Source organism: Melanerpes formicivorus, unplaced genomic scaffold (genome assembly GCF_026170545.1).
Source record: "Melanerpes formicivorus ecotype bairdi unplaced genomic scaffold, bMelFor1.0.p_v2 SCAF_4, whole genome shotgun sequence".
Lineage (NCBI taxonomy): Eukaryota > Metazoa > Chordata > Aves > Piciformes > Picidae > Melanerpes > Melanerpes formicivorus.
The window spans coordinates 5,608,457-5,629,819 of record NW_027142356.1 but is presented as its reverse complement, the minus strand read 5'-3'; the positions used below and the strand labels follow the sequence as shown (position 1 = coordinate 5,629,819).

The 21,363-nt window shown below is 43.4% G+C and overlaps 1 protein-coding gene across 4 annotated transcripts in view; it reads right to left on the bottom strand.

The window, feature by feature from the left end:
* RAP1GDS1 (Rap1 GTPase-GDP dissociation stimulator 1) overlaps nucleotides 1-21,363 on the bottom strand; it is a 113,637-nt gene that overhangs the window by 32,419 nt on the left and 59,855 nt on the right. For 3 of the 4 annotated variants that reach the window (XM_068136790.1, XM_068136791.1, XM_068136792.1), the window contains exons 3-4: nucleotides 17,167-17,289; nucleotides 9,535-9,660 (exon numbers count right to left, since the gene is read on the bottom strand). In XM_068136790.1, the coding sequence (XP_067992891.1) occupies nucleotides 9,535-9,660; nucleotides 17,167-17,289 (249 nt within the window). Of the gene's footprint in view, nucleotides 1-9,534; nucleotides 9,661-17,105; nucleotides 17,290-21,363 lie in introns of those variants that run through there. The other variant, XM_068136793.1, reaches the window with a different exon arrangement.

Sequence of the window (21,363 nt, the reverse complement as noted above, 5' to 3'; positions counted from 1 at the left end):
TTTGTAAAACTCCATGTGGATTATCAAATTACTGTGACTACTCACATTCCCTCCATGAACACAGGCTTGTTTCGAGACAGCAATCAAAGCAAGCCAGATTCAACGCCACAATTTACTTCCAGTAACATTTGCCTATTTTTCATATTACTCTTATGTCAGAGACACATGAGAAAAATCCCAAGTTTCTGATTTCAGACAAAGGAACAGTGATGAGTTTACTGTTTAAGGGTTTGGGTTTTTTGGTAGTATTTCCCTTCCAGTCAAATTCTACTAGTGGACCGAAGATTTCAACAACAGCAGAAATGTTTTTCTTGGTATCGAGTGGAGGTGTTCAAGAGGGGTGCCATGGTTTAGTCATGAGGTCTGTGGTTACAGGTTGGACTTGATGATCTTTGAGTTCTCTTCCAACCTTGGTGATTCTGTGAGAACAAAATGCTGCTGGTCTCAGTACTGGCAGGTGATTTGTTCTGGTTTCCAAAGAGATTACAGTTCTGAAGTGCAGCAAATTCTGTTACTAAATTCTGTTTGAAAATGAAGAAGCCATCCAGTATGAAGAGGTTCTATTAGATCTATAAAAGCAAGGTAAAGGCCCTCAAAGCCGAAGAGAACACTTCCCTCTGCCTTCCTTTTCATGTGCAATATGCTGACAGCAAATTCTTCAGTTCAGTTTATGACTCTATGTAATTCCTTAGTAATTCCATTGCAGTCAAACAAATTAGGTTTATGGAAGCATAAGTCAGGGCTGAAGCCAGCCTGTGCTGCTTATTTCATACAGCATGAAATAAATCATGGAATCCAATTACACAGCAAAATATCAGGCAGTTTTTCCTACACTGGCAAATAGACATTTATAGCACCACAGGCTATTAACAAAATAAACTTGCACACAGCAATTAATTTAGAAATGTTACTCTCAGGCCTTGAGTGAAATGTTTCAGTCTGTCCAAGAATAACAAACAAAAACTAAATCCAAACCAAAAAAACCCACCATAAAGTGTATCTGTGGGGCCTGCTAGGCACTGGGAAGAAAGAAAATTATTCAGAGAAGTGAGAAAGTAACAAGTGGCCCTGGGATCCAGGAAGAGCTGAGGTGAGTGTTGGCCCTGGGATCCAGGAAGAGCTGAGGTGAGTGTTGGCCCTGGGATCCAGGAAAAGCTGAGGTGAGTGTTGGTTTGGGGTTAGTGCTATCCTTGTGCCGACTGCTTTGCAGTCCAGGATGTGATTTGCTTTCTGGACTGCATCAAGAGAAGCATAGCCAGCAGGTGGAGGGAGGTGATTCTCCCCCTCTACTCCACTCTGGTGAGACCACACCTAGAGTACTGCAGCCAGTTCTGGAGCCCCTGTTATAAGAAGGGTCTGGGTGTGCTGGAATGTGTCCAGAGAAGGGCCATGAGGATGCTCAGAGGGTTGGAGCCCTCCAAACTCCCTCTGGACAAACTGAGGGAGTTGGGGCTATTCAGTCTGGAGAAGAGAAGGCTCTCAGGAGACCTAATTGTGACCTCCCAGTATCTGAAGGGGACAAGAAAGCTGGTGAGGGACTTTTTAGGGTGTCAGGTAGTGACAGGACTAGGAGGAATGAAATAAAACTAGAAATGGGTAGATTCAGATTGGGTGTTAGGAAGAAGCTCTTCCCCATGAGGGTGGTGAGAGACTGGCACAGGTTGCCCAGAGATGTGGCAGAAGCCTCATCCTTGGAGGTTTTTAGGGCCAGGCTGGATGTGGCTCTGAGCAAGATGATCTTGTGTGAGGTGTTTCTGGATGGGATCCATCCTAGGGTGCTGAGAGAGCTGGCAGATGTGCTGGCCAGGCCGCTCTCCATCATTTTCCTCCAGTCCTGGCTCACAGGTGAGGTCCCAGGTGACTGGAAACTGGCCAACGTGGTCCCCATCCATAAGAAGGGTCGGATGGAGGAACCTGGAAACTCCAGGCCAGTCAGCCTGACCTCAGTGCCAGGGAAAGTGATGGAGCAGATTATCCTGGCGGCAATAACTGCGCAACTGAAGGGTGGCCAAGGGCTCAGGTCCAGCCAACATGGATTTAGGAAGGGCAGGTCCTGCCTCTCCAACCTGATCTCCTTCTATGATCAGGTGACCCATCTGGTGGATGTGGGGAGGCCTGTGGATGTGGTCTACCTGGACTTCAGCAAGGCCTTTGACACTGTCCCCCACAGCAAACTGCTGGCTAAGCTGTCAGCCCGTGGCTTGGACCACTACACTCTGTGCTGGGTTAGGAACTGGCTGGAGGGCCGAGCCCAGAGAGTGGTGGTGAACGGTGCCACATCCAGCTGGCAGCCAGGCACCAGTGGTGTGTCCCAGGGATTAGTGCTGGGCCCTGTCCTCTTTAACATCTTCATTGATGATCTGGATGAGGGAGTCGAGTCAGTCATCAGCAAGTTTGCAGATGACATCAAGTTAGGAGCAGATGTTAGTCAGTTAGAGGGTAGAAAGGCTCTGCAGAGGGACCTCGACCGACTGGACAGATGGGCAGAGTCCAATGGGATGGCATTCAACAAGTCCAAGTGCCGAGTGCTGCACTTTGGCTACGGCAATCCCATGCAGAGCTACAGGCTAGGGTTGGAGTGGCTGAGAGCTCCCAAACAGAGAGGGACCTGGGGGTGCTGATTGACAGCCACCTGAATATGAGCCAGCAGTGTGCCCAGGTGGCCAAGAAGGCCAATGGCATCCTGGCCTGCATTAGGAATAGTATGCCCCTGTACTCTGCTTTGGTCAGGCTGCACCTTGAGTACTGTGTCCAGTTCTGGGCCTCTCAGTTTAAGAAGGACATCGAGACACTTGAACGTGTCCAGAGAAGGGCAACAAGGGTGGGGAGAGGCCTTGAGCACAAGCCCTATGAGGAGAGGCTGAGGGAGCTGGGATTGGTTAGCCTGGAGAAGAGGAGGCTCAGAGGTGACCTCATTGCCCTCTACAACTACCTGAAAGGTGGTTGTAGCCGGGAAGGGGTTGGTCTCTTCTCCCAGGCAACCAGCACCAGAACAAGGGGACGCAGTCCCAAGCTGCGCCAGGGGAGGTTTAGACTCGAGGTGAGGAGGAAGTTCTTCACCGAGAGAGTCATTTGTCATTGGAATGTGCTGCCCAGGGAGGTGGTGGAGTCGCTGTCCCTGGAGGTGTTCAAGACGGGATTGGATGTGGCACTTGGTGCCATGGTCTAGTCATGGGGTCTGTGTTGATAGGTTGGACTCGATGATCCTCGAGGTCCTTTCCAACCTAAGTTATACTGTGATACTATGTCCCTGCCCATGGCAGGGGGGTTGCAACTGGATGATCCTTGAGGTCCCTTCCAACCATAACGATTCTGCTTTTTTGCAATTGCTGATCTGGTGACAGTGAATATTTGTGGTTGCATAATGTCTGCTTTTTTAACTGAAGTTGGACAAGGTTTTACATTTTGGCCATGTCTAGACACTTAGCTATTGGACTTTATTTTCTGAGGGCTTGCAAGCACCATGACTGTACAGCTGTCTATAAATATGAACAATTTTAAATAACTTGAAAGGCAATGTCATAAAAGACATGAAAACAGAGGTTGAGTTAAAAGAAGAGAGCTACATATTTTGTGTAGTTCACTTTTTGTTACTGAAATCCTAAAAGCTTTTCTTCCTGACAGGGGCTTTTTTTAGTCTTCATAAATATTAGGGGGATTCCCAGGTTTTGTCTTTCCTACTTTGTTTAGCTTTGAAGTATGAAGAAATAGCTCAGTCCTTAAAGTCTCTTAATTCTTAACTGGCTTCTAGGGTGGCAGGAAGATCTAGGGGATGAAGTGGGATTTCTTTCCAAGTCTGCATGTGACCTTATTTAAGACTCTGGAAACATTTCCTTTTTTTTTGTTTTGATGTTTATTTCCTTGCTGCCTGTGGCTTCTATTTTGACTGTAAATTCAGCAGATGTGTCCTCTGAGCTTGTTGAAGTATGAGCAATACACAAACTTTACAGATTGTGAATGAAATGCTCGAGGGGGAGTAAGTAATGAGTTGGAAAAAGGTCTGCTTTGTTTCTTAGTCTGTATTTTCTGTGTACCTGTACTGACTGAATTCTGATCTGGTTTTTCTGTTTATTAAAATAGATCTTCCTGGTAAAATGAGGAAGAAATAAATACTTGCATTGACAAAAATAAGCAGGACATGCCATACCTATACTCTTTAAAACATCAGGTCTCATACCTTAGAGAGTGCAAAAGCTGCAAATCTATGGTAATTTGGGCTTGGTGGGTTTTCATTCAAATTTATCCCCCATGTGAGCTTTTGTTAAGTTCTGGCTTAAGTCATGAGAGTTTTGTTGCTTGTTTCAGTAGAGTTAGTATTTAGAATGTATATTTTGAAAAGAGAAATAGCCTGAAAAGGAGAATTTATGTTTTTGATATAATTCCTTTAATAGCTCTTTTTGCTGCTCACAAAGACTTCCTCATCATAACGATGAGGAGAGTCAAAACCAAGAAATCAGAATAATGTTGGTTTAACAGCTTCCTAAAGAACATTCATGATGAATTCCTATTAAGTATTAAATATTACTGTGAAAGTAATGTGTTGGTATGCACATGGTATGCTTAGTTTCTAGCTGATGCAGTACTTGTACTGCAGAGGCTTGGAAAAAAATACTGCATGACCAAGGACTTCCAACTGTAAGATTGCTATGGTTTTCTAATGTAAAACACTGCTACTGTACAATTAAAAACTCAAATTTTAATTGTCTGCAAGCTGTTCTGAACAGTTTTCAATCAGCCCTGTACACTGCACTGGTTAGGCTGCACCTCGAGTACTGTGTCCAGTTCTGGGCCCCTCAGTTTAGGAAGGAGGTTGACTTGCTGGAACATGTCTAGAGAAGGGCAACAAAGTTGGTGAGGGGTCTGGAACACAAGCCCTAAGAGGAGAGGCTGAGGGAGCTGGGGTTGCTTAGCCTGGAGAGGAGGAGACTCAGGGGTGACCTTATTGCTCTCTACAACTACCTGAAGGGAGGTTGTAGACAGGCGGAGGTTGGTCTCTTCTCCCAGGCAGCCAGCACCAGAACAAGAGGACACAGTCTCAGGCTGCACCAGGGGAGGTTTAGGTTGGATGTTAGGAAGAAGTTCTATACAGTGAGAGTGATTGCCCATTGGAATGGGCTGCCCAGGGAGGTGGTGGAGTCACCATTGCTGGAGGTGTTCAGGAGGAGACTTGATGGGGTGCTTGGTGCCATGGTTTAGTTGTTTAGGTGGGTTGGATTGGTTGATGGGTTGGACGCGATGATCTTGAAGGTCCCTTCCAACCTGGTCTGGTCTATTCTATTCTAACAAGTTAAAGCCTCTGCTCTCAATGTCATGATACTGCTTGGGAAACAGCTTAGTAGATGGTATTTACATTTGGTAGGATCCACTACAATGAAAAGATTGTGGCCAGATGCCACAAGGGTGACCTTCATAAAAATGATTAGCCAGTAGTGTGTCATTATCAATACTAGTTGTGTTCCAGGATTCTGCTGGTTTTCCATATGGTACTGAAAAAGGTTATGCCATTTTTTGAAGAAAACTGAATTTGACTTGTTTCCAGTACATTTAATTCTTAAGTGTCTGGTTTCTTGCTTTAGATCCTGAGGTACAATTGAGTAGCTTTTTCTTTTTGTACTTAGCCTGTCTTAGCAGATCTGTGCAAGAGGTCTGTACATCCTTATACAACAGGCAGCTGAGTACACATAAGATCTTTTTAAACAGAAGTGGTAGAGAATCACAGAAACAATCAGGTTGCAAAAGACCCTCAGGACCACCAAGTCCAACCAACAACTCTACTCTGCAAGGTTCACCCCTAAACCATATCCCCACCCCACCACATCCAAACCACCTTGAAACACATCCAGGTTTGGTGACTCCACCACCTCCCTGGGCAGCACATTCCAATGCCTGACCACTCTTCCCCTCAAAAAAATTGTTCCTAATGTCCAGTCTAAACCTACCCAGTCGCAGCTTGAGGCCATTTCCTCTTGTTCTGTCACTAATTACCTGTGAGAAGAGACCAGCACCAGCCTCTCTACAATGTCCTTTCAGGTAGTTGTAGACAGCAGTGAGGTCTCCTCTCAGTCTCCTCTTTTTCAAACTAAATAGCCCCAGTGTTCAAGGTCTGGGGTTAAGAGAGATCTGGGTCTTAGGGTCTTCACTGGGCAATGCCTAAGAATTTAGCTTTGATTATAAGGGATGAAAAATGTAACTGGTGGTTAAAAGGAATGAGTGGGCTTGGAGCTTTGCATCTAGTAACAGTATTTTGTCCCTGAGTGAGGCTGAGGAACCTGTTGTCTGGGGATACAGAAGTAAAAGCAGCTGTACTTGGTACAGGCTGCAGACATAGTGGGGGAGAAAGCAGGAGGGAGAGATCCTGTCTCCCTTTCTTTGCTTTGCACTTTCTGCTTTGATGACAATTTGAGGGCAAAGGTATATGTGGCATTTAGCATGTTCAACAATTACAGCCTGCACAGGAACATGCTGTGATGGATCTGTTCTTAAGTTGTAGGACATCACTGAACAGTCTGCATACTGTGATTAGTTACATTCATTGCTTCTGATTTAAAATCCTTTTGGCTGTCTCACCTGTTTCTTTCTCTTCTGCGTACAAGAGGAAGTTCTGGGAGACATAGATGCCTCAGCAGCACTAACAAAGCTTCCTCCTACTCTGCTTTGAAGCTACATTTGCCTCTATTCTTGATATTCAGAGAGTCACATAAAACAGTTCACCACATAAATACTTTAAAAAGGATGCCCTCAGTGTCACTTAGGATAAATTTGACCTAATTTTTCCTCTGCTCATGAAATGCATTTAAATCTCTGTGTTTTTTTTCTACTCTGGGGCAGGTGATGAAGTATTATTTTAGGGGGCTAGCCCTGAGGAGCACCCAGACAGTAACTCTGCACACATGCACCTCAAACGTCACAGAGAAGAAAATCTTGTAAGCAAACAGGATTTCCTTTCAAGTTTTCTGTGAGGAGAATAATCTATTCAGTAAGGTCTCTGGCCAACACGTGTGTAATTCCCCTTCTACCTTCAGGAAGGTACTAAACCTAGTCCAGCATTGGGACTTACTTAGCCCTGAATTACCTTTCCACAGCAGCTGTGTTCCATGAGTAGCCCTCTCCTGAACTTAAGTGCAAATGGTCTTGCCTTCATGCAAATTCTGGGACCTGTGAATTCTGAGAGACTGCTGCCACTTTTCATTTAATCAAGAAAATCCTGTCAGGCAATCCCTCTACTCAGCAAGGCCACTTTTAAGGCACCTTCCCAGCAGGTAAAGCCTTTCATCCCTTAACTTTCATCCTGCACCCATTCAGCCTTCTCAAAAACAGAGACCTGATGAACAACTTTTTGCACAAAATGTCACTAAGCAAAGTGATGCATACCTGCTGGGATGAAATACAGGATAATTGGGGCTTTCAATAAATAGAAATATTGCTGTGAGTCATTCACTATGGGCTTGATTTTGTAACTTCAGCCTAATGCTGATTTAGGATTTAAAGGCCTTCCTCATCACTTCGTGTTGTAATTACACGGGCAGGAGAAGTGAAAAAACACTCCTGTATATGGCAAAATGCAATTGTTTCTGTATTTCAAGTTTCTGTATGAATCCCAATTATCAGTAAGGTAAGAGCTGCTTCTTTGTCAATTGAGAAGACCATCAATACACAACATTTTTCTCTAGAATTACAGGCTTCCACATCTCTTCGTTATACTCTGAAAGTCTTTGTTTTCTTTCAAAGTACTTTGTCAGGGAAAAATAACAGAAAAGGAAAAAAGAGTAAATTTTGTAGTAACTGAAAGTATTTGTCCTAAATAAGAATTTAGGATAGGATACATAACTACATAATCATTACATATTAATATAACATACAAAATAAAAGTCAGATAGGGTGGATGTGATAAATGAGCACCGTGAATTGCCTCTGCCACTCAAATCCAAGATGCTAATCTTGATTTTTGTGACATTTTATTACATTCTATTCAGTAATCTTATCCAAATGCACACAGAAGGTAGTGACTGTCCTCCCAGAGGAGCACAGCAACACATGGCATACAGAACACATCACTGCTTACTGCAGGTTTTTATCGGTGCCAGCTTTGCTCCACGGAAAGGCAAGGTGTGTTAGCACAGCTTTTGGGTCCTGGGTCAATCCTTCACCATAAAAGCCAGCTGTAATCTGAAATAACTGGTACTACACAACCACTTCAGTGTGTTCTTATTCTGTTTCATGAAAGAAGGTGAGGATAATGACATGAGTAGCTATGTCGATTTGACTTATAGGAAATAAAGCACTGCCACCTTGGAGTGAGCCTTACATCACATAACACCCTGAAATAAAATGTAATAAATAAATTATGTTACAGAAAGCTTCTACTTGAAGTTTCCAGTTGTTCCAGTTGTTCAGTTGATTGGTCACCTTAAAGAAAATCCTAAATGAGAGAATTATACATTAACATTCTCAAGCAGCAGTTGTCTGTAAATGGAAATTGCAGCATGGGAAAACGCAGTTAACTTCCCTGAGGTCAAAGGCAAGGTAATTAAAAACAATATAAAATACAACTTTTCAAACAAGGATAAAAAAAAAACCATCAAGGAGAAAGGCTACTAATCATTGCATTCTTTCAACAGAGAGTATTCAGAACAGCAAAGCTTTTAGTAAACGCAGCACATAGTACAAAGAAAATTTCTGGCCATGTGAAGTAAGTCACTTAATCCCAAGGTAACAAAATTGTTTTATAGTTTCATCTCACTTCCAATCTGCAGACATCCATAGGCTTCCTTCATGTGTACAGAAAGATGCTCCTGCCGTCCCTGCTTCTGTACCAAAACGTTTACCCAAAGGCACAATGAGGCTGCCTTTTCAAAACTCTGCAACCAGTGGCTTGGGTTTGCAAACAGCATATCCATACATGTGACCAGCACATGGAGTCACAATTGCATTGCAAAACTCAGTTGCTTGGCTGTGCAACATTTATTGTCCTCATAATAAGCTCAAAACACTCCCTCCCCAATCTCCCCTTCCAGATCCTGACTACTAAAAAAACCAGTATGGGGCAATTGATTGGACACGTCAAAATCGTGAGAATCAAATGAGAGCTCAGGCATTATTTCAGCCATACACAGCTCTGCACACCTCTGAGACTGGTAGAACGTGAATGCTCCCCCCTGACTCATCTGTTCCCTTCTGAGACACTCTTTTTGAGGAAAAACTAACTATTCAGGCTTCTATGTATGCTGCACCTGCTCTCTGAAAACCTAGCTAATTATGTTTCAAAAAACCAAACCAAACCCAGGATCACAAATATTTTGGGGTTTTATATCCAGTGATATTGCAGCAGTGAAACAGGGTTTTTAATCTTTCTGTCACAACAGCGTAATGCCAGGTGTGACATTCGATTGTGCCACACAATCACAAGAGTCATGTGGTAAGAAAGAATGAAGAAAGGAGGAAAATGACCCCATAGCACGTGATGTACAGAAGATCAAAACATTCCCCTCCCTCCTCCAGGAGCATCTACCCAATATGGCATATTCCAACACTCACGGCTGTCGTAGCATATATTGCCCAGCGCACGTCCTGTTTGAAGCAGAACTTCCTGGTCTTTGCAGTTTAAGAGCTGCACCAAAGGAGGGACCAAGCCAGCATCCACACAAGGGTTCCGCATAAATTCTGCAAACAACGGACAGCCTGTTAGAAGCACACCAGCAGGTTCCAGTTTCAGCCACCCTAGGTCACAGTGGCACTGCAACTGGGCCTTGTGTGAGAATAAACATCAGCACGGAAAAAGCAATGTCAGTTCTCATGCAAGATTCTAGAGAATAAGCCCAAGTCAGGAGCTGAGGTTGTATTCTTTCCATTTCCACACCTCGAATACTGTGTCCAGTTTTGGGCTCCCTAATTCAAGAAAGACAGGGACCTGATGGAGAGAATCCACGGGAGAGCCACAAGGGTGATTAGGGGACTTGAGCATCTCCCTTACGAAGACAGACTGAGAGCCCTGGGACTGTTTAGTCTTGAGAAAAGAAGGCTGAGAGGGGATCTGATCAATATCTGTAAGTATCTGAGGGGTGGTGTCAAGTGGAGGAGACCAATCTCTCTTTGGTGGTGTGCAGTAATAAGACAAGAAACAATGGATATAAACTTGAACATAGAAGAGTTCATCTCAACATGAGGAGAAACTTCTTTAGAGTGAGGGTAATGGAGCCCTGGAACAGGCTGCCCAGGGAGGTTGTGGAGTCTCCTTCTCTGGAGACTTTCAAAACCTACCTGGATGCATTTCTGCCTGTACTCCCCTGGGTGATCCTGCTTTTGGCAGGAGGGTTGGACCCAAGAATCTCTAGAGGTCCCTTCCAACCTCTAATATTCTGTGATTATTCATTAATTTAGAAAGAATTAAGAGTATTTAGTTGACTTTCATGGAAACAATTTTTAATGTTGCTCAGGCTGAGCCTGTTTTTAACACCATAAGGAAGCGCTGAAAAGAACAGTGAATTCACAACCCTTCCTTCACCCCAACAAATTCAACATAAATTAAAACTACTAAATGACACAAAAGATGACTTTAAATTAGTATTCATGCTTCAAAATGAGCAGCAATTTCTACTCTCTGTTCCCTTAATTAGAACTCCCCCAAAAACCTTCTGCTTTAAACATTTTTTTTAAGAAAAAGGAATTACAGCTAAGTTACAGATTCGTTATTAGGAAAAGGAAAAGAAAATGAAAGGGTGGGAAATATAAGAAAGACTGTGTGAGCCTAACGGTTTGTACCTGTCCACAGGCTAACATCCACTGGGAGGCTCTCTGCCTTTCTTTCCTTCTTTCCTGCCATGCTCCCAGTCGCAGAGAAATAAAGTGTTAGAGTAGAATAAAATAAGAATAGACAGCAATGTCCACATGAGTCACAGAACTAAGCTGGTGTCACAGATGTAAGGGACTGGTGTCCAGAAGGAGGAGGCACAGGCAGACAGGCACTGTGCTGCACATTTTACACGGGAAGTTTACAGGAGCAACCACCTGACACACCAATAGTCATTGGTGTAGTCAAAGGATGGAGCCAGGCTCTGCTGGGTGATGCCCAATGACAGGGCAAGGGGCAATGGTGGAAGCTGAGGCAGAGGAAGTTCATGGAAACAGGAGGAATTTATTTTTTGCTGTGAGAGTAACAGAACACTGGGACAGGCTGCCCAGGCAAGTTGTGGAGTCTCCCTCTCTGGAAATATTCAAAACCTGCCTGGATGTGTTCCTGTGTGATCTGGCATAGGTGATCCTGCTCTGGCAGGGGGGGTTGGCCTGGATGATGCTTCAAGGTCTATTCCAGCCCCTAACATTCTGTGATTCTATGATTAATAGTTTACTACAGAGCACCCTTCAGAGATGTAGCACTGCAATATGCCTGTTTTCATTCGCAGTCAGCTGCAAATTATAGAATCATAGAATCAATAAGGCTGGAAAAGACCTCAGAGATCATCAAGTCCAACCTGTCACCCAACACCTCATGACTAACTAAACCACGTCTTCAAGTGCCATGTCCAGTCCTCTTTTGAACACCTCCAGGGAGGTGTTATGTTTCTTCCTGATCCTGAACTCTTCCAAAATCCTTCACTTTCATGTTACTTAGTCATTTATTGTCATGGGTTTAGCCAATTGAATCTGCTGATGTGTATTTTCAATACCATGCTGCTGTCATGCCAGCTTCAAAATGAAAGTGCTGGCTGGAGCCAAGTATCATGGGGCTGGAAGTTCAGATTGTAACATGAGAAGCTTCCTGTTTCCAGTTGCTGCTTCCAGTTTCTGGTTTGGGGTGTTATCTTTTTCCACTGGGCTGGCTGCAGGCTTCAGGGGTGTGGAGGTTGTTTTACCACTGGTTTCTGTTGCTGTTTCTGCTTTTGCTGCTTTTCTGAGAAACAGGCTAAGGTAATGCTATATTGTGCTATGTCCACAGGACTGCTTGTGCTGCTTTCCCTGGTGATTTTTTTTTTTGTGGGGGGGGGGTGGGGGGGGTGTTGCTTATGAGAGCAGGCTGTGTTAAACCAGGTCATTTATGAGACAGAAGGAAACAGGGTGTACAGGCCCCATAAAAAGAGATGAGAACATTTTTCTGATTCTGGATCAACAGAACACCAGAATATATCTTCTTAAGAGCTCCCTGTGTTGCACTTAATCTATTTCAATATTCTTTGGTGTTTCTGTAGCTACAAAATCTTGTGTCTTTTGTTGTTAGTCTTGCAGTGTTATTTTAGCTAACAAAGTAACTGCCATAGAGGTAAGCAATCCCCATGTGATGGTAAACTTCGATAGATCAACAAGCAGATTAAGTAGAATCAGCAGTATCTGTCCTCTGATACTGTAATATTTTAGAACTGTAGTCAGTGCTATGTTGTGATAAATTGTGATTGCATTCATCATAATGAACATGACAAATATCAGTTACATTTTGTCTTTGTGTGGTGGGTTAACGCCTCTTCTGGAAAACAGGGTGGAGGGCTTGCCAGTCCTTTGCCTTCCCTGCAGGGTGTTTTTCCCCTGGGAAACTGAGTCTGTTCCACTCCTCCACTCCCTGTCCAGCTAGGGTATAAAAGGGAAGGCATTGGAGTCATTAGCTCCTTTTGGCTCCTGCCTCTCCTGGATGAGAGCTACTGCAGCTGCCCTCCTGCTCCTCTGCCATGTGGTCGGACCTGATCCTTCTCCCTGCTGCCTCTGCGCCTCTTCAGATAGAAACTGGTTTCGTATTCTTCCTCTTTGTCCTCCTCCCATCCATCCTTGTTCCTTGCCCTTGTGAACCTTCCCTGTTATTGACATATACATATATATGTTGTTTTGTTTAAAGAAAAAACTCTTTACCTCTCTACTTCCAAGCCGACTCCAAATTATTGTTTGGTGGATTTGCTCCTTCCTTTTTTTTCCCCTCTCTGCTGGGAGGGAGGAGGGGGAGGTGGAGGAAGGGATCCTCAGCCTTGCCCCCATCTGAGCTCTTAACTCCCAGTTAAGGCTTAAACCACCACACTTTGCAACTGCTCTTCCCATGTCCTTGTTAACGTTTTATTTATTTCCTTGCCACCCACTTTCCTCTTCATCTGAATGTTTACTTGCTAAAGGCATTGTTCCTCCCTCTTTCCTCTCTGCCATCTGAAGCTCTTTCTATCTTAATTGCCTATAAAAACTATTTCCTGTTTTGCAGTTCTCCTTCTTTTACAGCAGTTAATTTGCTGCAGTTTCTAAATCAGGGGGTTTAATTATTTTTTTTTCACTTTGTCTGTGACAGGAAATGGAACTTGTTCTCCTCTGAACGATTCAGATGTCTCAGTCTGTTCTGTTGTATGTTTAGGTTCTTGCTCCTGTGGGTAAGGAGGAGTAAGAAAGCCCTCCTCCACTGTCTCCCCAGTCAGTGAACAGAAGCTTTCATTTTCCCATTCAGTAGCAAAATAATTAAGCAATATACTATGAAAACTTTTATTTACCAAGGTCATGCAAGAGCATGAAGTAAATGAATTGGAGCCATATATAGTACTATAGACTTGAGACAGCAACAAAAATGTAGTAGCTGCAGGTGATATACTACATAGAAGTAATAGAAGAAAGAGAAAGTAAACAACAGGGTCATTTAGAAGGTTTCCACTAACCTGGTGGGGAAGTAAAGCAGATCCTTTGAAGCAAACAGTGAAAATCACTTAAGTTAGGAGAACCATTGAGGACAGAGAAATATAAACCAAAAGAAGACAAGATTTCAAAAGAGAAATGTAATTGTGTTGTAGCAAATTACAGATTGCAAAGATGATGTTCTCATTCCTACAGCTGGTAAAGAAGAGGAGACTAAATACCATCAGGATGGGGTGTTAAAAGGTCCACAGTAGTGAGAGAAGCTCTTATAGTAAGTGCATATACTCACAGTTGAAAGGGAAATGGCTGTAGCTGGACAGACAAGAGTGGCTAAAGGGAATTTTGTGTATTTGGGTATCTAAAATGGCAAACAAACACAAGCTCGTGCTGGGAGGAGGAAGTCATGTGTGGAACATTTTTCTTACATGGAGAGACTGAGGGAGCTGGGGTTCTTTAGTTTGGAGAGGAGAAGACTGTGGGGTGACCTCATTCATGTTTATAAAGATGTAAAGGGAAAATGCCAAGTGGATGGAGCCAGGCTCTCCTCAGTGATGCCCAATGACAGTACAGGGGGCAATGGGTGGAGGTTAAGCCAGAAGTTCCATGGAAACATGAGGAAGAATTCTTTTACTGTGAGGGTGATGGAACACTGGGACAGGCTGCCCAGGGAGGTTGTGGAGTCTCCCTCTCTGGATATATTCAAGACCTGCCTGGATGTGTTCCTGTGTGATCTGGTCTAGGTGATCCTGCTCTGGCAGGGGGGTTGGACTGGCTGATCTTTCGAGGTCCCTTCCAGCCCCTCAACATTCTGTGATTCATGAGAGCTGGAGAGGTGAAACAAAGTAAGAGCTGAAAAGAGAAGCTGAAGAGGTGAAAAGGAGAAGCTGAAACATTAGAAAACCAGAGGCAAATAGAGGAATTTGATGTGACCAGATGTGTGTAGGAACAGATGAGGGGAATAGGAAAGGAAAACAAAAAGTTGGGTAGAAAAAGATGCTCTTTTATCAGCAAAGCCCAGATTCAGTCAGAGGCACTATTCCCAGCTCTGCCAGTGCTGCGTGGCATGACCACAGGGAAATCAGTTCAATTGCTTGTGTTTAATGCCTGCTATCTGTAGGATGTTGATAACACAAATTTCTCCAAGTGCTTGCTCAGAAAAGGTACAATGTAAGCATGAAACACTTGTGTGCTTATGTAAGAAGACAAACAACAGAATTCAAATGAGGTGTTTCTTCCTATCCTGCTTAAGCAACTATTTCAACAGTTACACTTCAAACACCTAGCTCCTCTCAGTCTTCACAAGAAAAAGACAAATGTCATTTTGTATGATGAAGCAGATAGAATGCTAGCTCTTCTGAAGAGTGTACTCTTAACAGAAATCTATAAGCTGGCAGGGTAAAGGATACATTAGAAGCTATTCAGAGATTCCATTAATTAATTTGGATTTGAAAGATACTGGCTGAAATGATCTGTGAGAGAATCTTGCAGGATACAATGCTCAGTACTCAGTTAAAATCTGTTGTGGCCACTGGTTTTATTCTTAACTTTCCCCCTTCTGAGGCTGGAGGTAAAAGGACTAACTGTGAGGACACACAGTTGACAGTGATATTCTAAATGTATTTATTAGGTACAGAATAAGGATGTGATATGGTTGCATAAAATCTCTATCATTCAGAAACATTCCTAAGTTTAAATTTCTCTGTTGTCATTTTTTCACTGGTTATTTATCTCCCTAATTTTAAAACTTACAAATCTTAACCATGTATATCTTCTTGTTAATTTTGTTTCTGAATATCCATTGCTGGAGAGGTGGCCCAGGTAAACTTCATGAGGTTCAACAAGAGCAAGTGCAGGGTTCTGCACCTGGGTCAGAATAATCCTCACTGTCGATGCAGGCTGGAAGATGAGGTGTTAGAAAGCAGCCCTGTGGAAAAAGACTTGGGGGTGCTGATGGATGAGAAGCTGGACATGAGCAGGCAGTGTGAGCTTGCAGTCTAGAAGGCACATCACATCCCGGGCTGCTGCATCAAAAGACATGTTGCCAGCAGATCCAGAGAGGTGATTCTGCCTCTTTGCTCTGGTGAGACGTCATTTGGAGTACTGTGTACAGGCCTGGAGCCCTCAATACAGGAAGGACATAGACCTGATGGAGAGGATCCAGAGGAGGGCCATGAAAATGATCAGGGGAGTTGGAGCATCTCTGCTAAGATGACAGGCTGAGGAAGCTGGGGTTGTTCAGCCTGGAGAAGAGGGGGCTCCAGGAAGACCTAGTGAAGGGGCCTACATGAAGGCTGGAGAGAGACTGTTTACAAAGGCCTGCAGTGATAGGATGAGTGGCAATGGCTTCAAACTAGAGAAGAGCAGATTTAGATTGGATGTTACAAACAGGTTATTTACTATAAGGGTGGTGGAACACTGGAACAGGCTGCCCAGGGAGGTGGTTGAGACCCCTTCCCTGGATGTATTCTAGGTGAGGCTCAAAAGGGCTCTGGGCAGCCTGATCTAGTTGAGGCTGACCCTGCTGACTGCAAAGGGGGTTGGATTGGATGACCTTTGAAGGTCCCTTCCAGCCCATAGGATTCTATGATAGTCTCAAAATAAGTGAGGTCACACAGAGGCTACCAGAAGCTGTAGCATTGTGACTCCAAAGAAAAGGTGGAAAGGGCAGTAACGATGTAGCCTCTCCTCTGAAGAAGCATCAGCATGGGAGTTGAGAGGGAGAGAGCTGCCAGACCTACATGCAGACAGCAGTTGCAAAGCATCCTACTTTTTTCTGCCTGGCATTTGGGAAGGGAAAGTGCACAATGCAATCTGTGCCTCTGGATGGGACAGCAGCAAGTCAAGAAGAAAGTAAGAAAAGTCAGCCACAAAGCTCCTCTACTCTTGGTACAGGGTCTGTCAGTAGTGCCTGCCTACAGGTAAGACATTATTTTTTGAGCTCAATCCATGAAGGGTATAGGATGAGCTTTAAGATAATTCTTACTAATGGGAAAACCAAATAGTTTTAGATTATCTGCTGTATATGACTGTATGTATATAATACCTACCAAAATGGAGCCCTGATTCTCATCTGAGATCTGGGGCTCTTACTTTAACACATGTAATGAATGCCCTTTAGGTAGCAGTAACTGGTTTTGGTGTGGTATCAAAGGCCTTATTATGGTAACAATGTTATCACAAATCTCAGACCAAAGAAATAATCTATTATCCCCAAACCACCTGCATACCTACTACTGTTTAACTGACGGATGCAGAAATGATGCACACCTTTCTCTTTCTATATGCCTTTCATAAAGCCAAGGGCTTGCTACTTCTGCCCAATATATTATACTATTGATTCTCTTAAAAAACTAATAGCATGAAAGTAAAGACTACAGAATTTCCAGCAGGCAAATGTGATTCTGATTGTATTAAAAAGCGGCAAAAGAAAATCTGATGAAGCAAAAAGAGTGGAAGGGAGGGGTACGAAAGGTGTTGTCTAATCTACAAAATGAAAACATAAATGAAGTAAAACATACTGACAAGTGAGGTGAAAAACTGAAGATGTTCCAGCAGAAAAGTTCTTGTAGAAAACCTCACCATTTCTGGCTACTTCCGCTATGATGTTAGCTACTTTTGCTGTGCAGGAAGATTGTGGCGTCAACAGACTTGCGAACACCTGAAGAACTCCACTTTTCTGGATTTTTTCACTGGTCTCCATATCTGAAAAACAGATCACACACAAAAAATGACTTGGGTATCTACTGGCTTTGGGGAAGAAAAGACAGACAAGCAAAAGCGAAGCGAAGTCTTCTCCAAGGTAATTCTTAAAGGAATGATTCTCCCACATAGTAAACCAGCTGCTATTGCAATTATCTTATTTAGTTTATATGATGTGCTTACAGAACTCAGTACTTTGCCATTCCTCATTAATTCATCTTTATAAGGTGACTCAGTACTATGTAAGTAAATACAGACACATACTCATGCATACATAGGGAAACTACTGGAGAGAGTGGTAGAAAAGACTAAAAGTCATGGAGTGATACACAGCAGCCTAAAGTACTATGTAAAAATCAAGGAACATAATAATACATAATAATAAACCAAACCAGCTTGGAAGAGACCTTCAAGATCATTGCGTCCAACCCATCAACCAATCCAACTGTGATCAATTGTTGGAAGCATCTGTGGGATGATGGGGAAGATTCTTACAGTTGAGGCATAGCTTCATGTGGTGTAGCAGTCAGAAATTGGAGAAGAGGGTGAGCTAAACTGATCCTAGTCTAGACTCTGCTTTACTCAACTTGAGTATCTTCTGTGTTGCTCTACTAAGCTACAGTAGCTCCAGTAGTCTCAGGAAAGCTAACACTGTCTCGTAGCAGATATCCAAGATCTGGGACAAAATCTTTCCTCTTTTTGCATGTAGTAGCGAGGAGCTGTGCAGCTGCTCCATAACAGGACCTTGCCTAGCATTTGCTCTGTAGCAAAGTGAAAAGTAACATTGATTCAACTGCGATTAAACTTGAGGTCCTAGATGCTAAACCATACTTTGCTAATGCTTTCAAGTAACAGCATATTTGAGATGAGTGAGTGTGACATACAGTTATGAGATTGCAGATATCACTTTAGAAGGCAGTTTGACTCCTGAGCCATTCATAATGGAAGCTACTTGCACTCTCCAAAGATGACTGTGAGATGCTCTAATTGATGACTTCTGCAAAGCAGAAGAAATCCAAATGAATCCCAGTCTTACTGTTCAACAACCCTGTCTCACAGGGCTATTTCTAAGCAGTAGAACATGCACAAATCCCCTCACATCACTTAAAATAAAAGCTTTACAGTAAGAGCAAGTTAAAATTAAAGAAATAGGGCTTGCCAGTAACTGTGAGAAACAGATGCAGACATTTCAGAGCTGAGAAGACAGACCGCTAAGTATCACTTTCTGCAGTTTCTTAGAAGCACACTTACTCTGGTCTGAGAGCTATCAAGACAGGCTGGGCAGCAATAGTAGTGATCAATAGATTTTGGTTTTATATAATACCTTTCAAATCCAGGAGTAAAGGGGTGGGGGGTGGGGGAGAAGGGTACATTATACACACTTGAATAGCAAATGAGAAGCCTTAATGTAATCCAGTATTTTTACCAAGGTGTTCTCTGTTTTTCTCCTAGTAAATGCTGATTTTGTGCACCACAACTCATCTTCTAGGGAAGCAGTTTGCAACCACTCTTTAGCTGCGCTTCACAGTGAATTAGTAATGATGTATCACTGGGATCACCATCTCCTCCGATCCTGCAGTTGAGTTTTGACACGTACAGCTGCAGGACAATACCAGCTGCCTGCAAGCACAGGAGAGATCCACCCAGGCTGACCCTGAGCAGGAGACAGCATAAGCCTGGCCAAAGTGACTCAAATGGGTTTTGTGACTCACAATACAGGTATGTACAGCTTTGCTGATTGCCAACCAGCGATGTCTAGGTGACAAAAAATGGACTGAAAGGAGAGAACTTCATGTTTGGATTACTTTTGTGACTCTAATTCTACGTTCAATTTCATCTTGGGATGTTGATCTTCAGTTGGACTACTTTACAATTACTTGAAGGGAGGTAGTAGCCAAGTGGGGGTCAGTCTCTTCTCCCAGGCAACCTGTGACAGAAATGAGAGGACACAGTCTCAAGCTGTGCCAGAGGAGGTTTAGGCTGGATGTTAGGAAAGAATTCTTCACAGAAAGAGTGATTAGCCATTGGAATGGGCTGCCCAGGGAGATGGTGGAGTCACTGTCCCTGCAAGTGTTTAAAAAAAGATTGGATGAGGCACTTAGGGCCATGGTTTAGTTGATTAGATGGTGTTGGGTGATAGGTTGGACTTGATCTCAAAGGTGTTTTCCAACCTGTTTAATTCTGTGATACTCATCTACAGTATGTCAATGATAACATCTGATTACATACAGATTAGGTATAAAATGAATATTGATTGATTTTGACATAAATCATAATAGAAGTTCTGATTATTATTAACCTGTTTGCAATCTAGTTAATCACAATTTTTGAAATGGACTAAGTCCTCTTGTAAGAGATAGTGTAAAGGAGATTATGGCTAATTTGGAAGCTTTTTAAAATTCTGACATACAGCATATGACTTCATAGATGTAGTCTCCCATGGATATATACAGATGAAAGAAAAGCTTCAACTCAAAAACATCTTGTCAGGACTAAAGACTGGTCCAGACATCTTAGCTGCCTATTAACAAGGAGCTCCTCTTCCTCTCTTAAACTCAAAACTGAAATTGGAAATGTAGATACCTGTGAACCTCTATGTTAACCACAACTGGCAGGCAGGAGACTTTAATGCATTTTCTCCTGCCACACTGCTGGGAGACACAGCACCCAGTCTTATAAGTGTTGAATTACATTTCTGTCTTGGTTTAAAGAACAGACAGAAAGGATTTTACTCCCAAAGGAAGTAAAATGAAGATGCTCTCCTTAAATTGTAGAGAAATACAGAAATTGTATTCAGAAATATACAGGAAAACACAGAATACATGAATCCTTAACACCCAGTATATATACAGGATACATGAAACCGCCCCAAGCACCCTCCCCTCAACCAGACTAAACCACTCACCCCAATGCTCCTTTCTCTGCCCCCTCTCCCCCCCATCTCTCTGGCCTAAGCAGGCCATAGTTGTGCAGGAGAAAGTTAGTCATGCCTCTGAAGGCCATAAACAGGCCTACTGCCCCATGTTACCAGGATGTTCACAGGATGTTAGGCCTTGAAAGGGACCTCTGAAGATCACTGAGTCCAAACCCCCTCCAGAGCATAGAATCCAGCACAGGTCACACAAGAATGCATCCAGATGCGTCTTGAAAGTCTCCAGAGAAGACTCCACAACCTCTCTGGGCATCCTGTTCCAGTGCTCTGTGACCCTCACAGTGAAGAAGTTCTTCCTCATGTTGAGGTGGAACCTCCTGTGCTGTAGTTGATATCCATTGCCCCTTGTCCTATCACAGGGTACAACTGAGCAGAGCCTGTCCCCTCCCTCTTGACCCCCAGCCCTCAGGTATTTAGAAACATTTATTTAATCCCCTCTCAGTCTTCTCTTCTCCAGGCTAAAGAGCCCCAGGGCTCTCAGCCTCTCCTCATAACGCAGGAGGAGAACCTTCCTCTGTCTGCTGTTACCAGATAAGGACTCCCAAAGGAAGGAAGGAAAAGAGACTGAGTTGGCCTTGCTGCCAACTTATAAAGAGATAGAATTATGAGATTGAATAACAAAGTTACAATTTTCCAGCCCATCCCCTGGACTTCTCTGGTTCTCCTGGAGGACTCAACTCTAGGGGTTTTTAAAAAAACCCTCAAACCACGCCAATGTCTTTAGAAGAAAATATTAGGTGTGAGCTTTTTAAGAGGATTTCAGCACAGCTGCAGACACAAAAGCAGTTTGGCTGTGTCTTAGAAGTGTCCAAATGCCTCACGGCTCCTTGAAAAACACGAGCTAAGAGGCTTCTGTGTGATTCTGCCCACATGTATGCCTGCAGCTTTAGACCCTGCTCTGCAGGATGTGCTGAAGGTGTAACTACAGCAGTAAAAGACTGCAGCTACAGACATCATTAAAAGGCAGATAACCATCTTAAATTAAGCCAAGCTTTTCTTCTCCTCTTTTTTCACTTGCAACTAGAGAGTGGCATGGTTGTCAGGGCAAGACTGCCCACCCATTAAGGCCCAGGCACATCTGTCTTGTTTTTGCTCAGCTTCACATAACATGAGTCCTATATCAAAGTGTAAAAGGCAAGGGGACA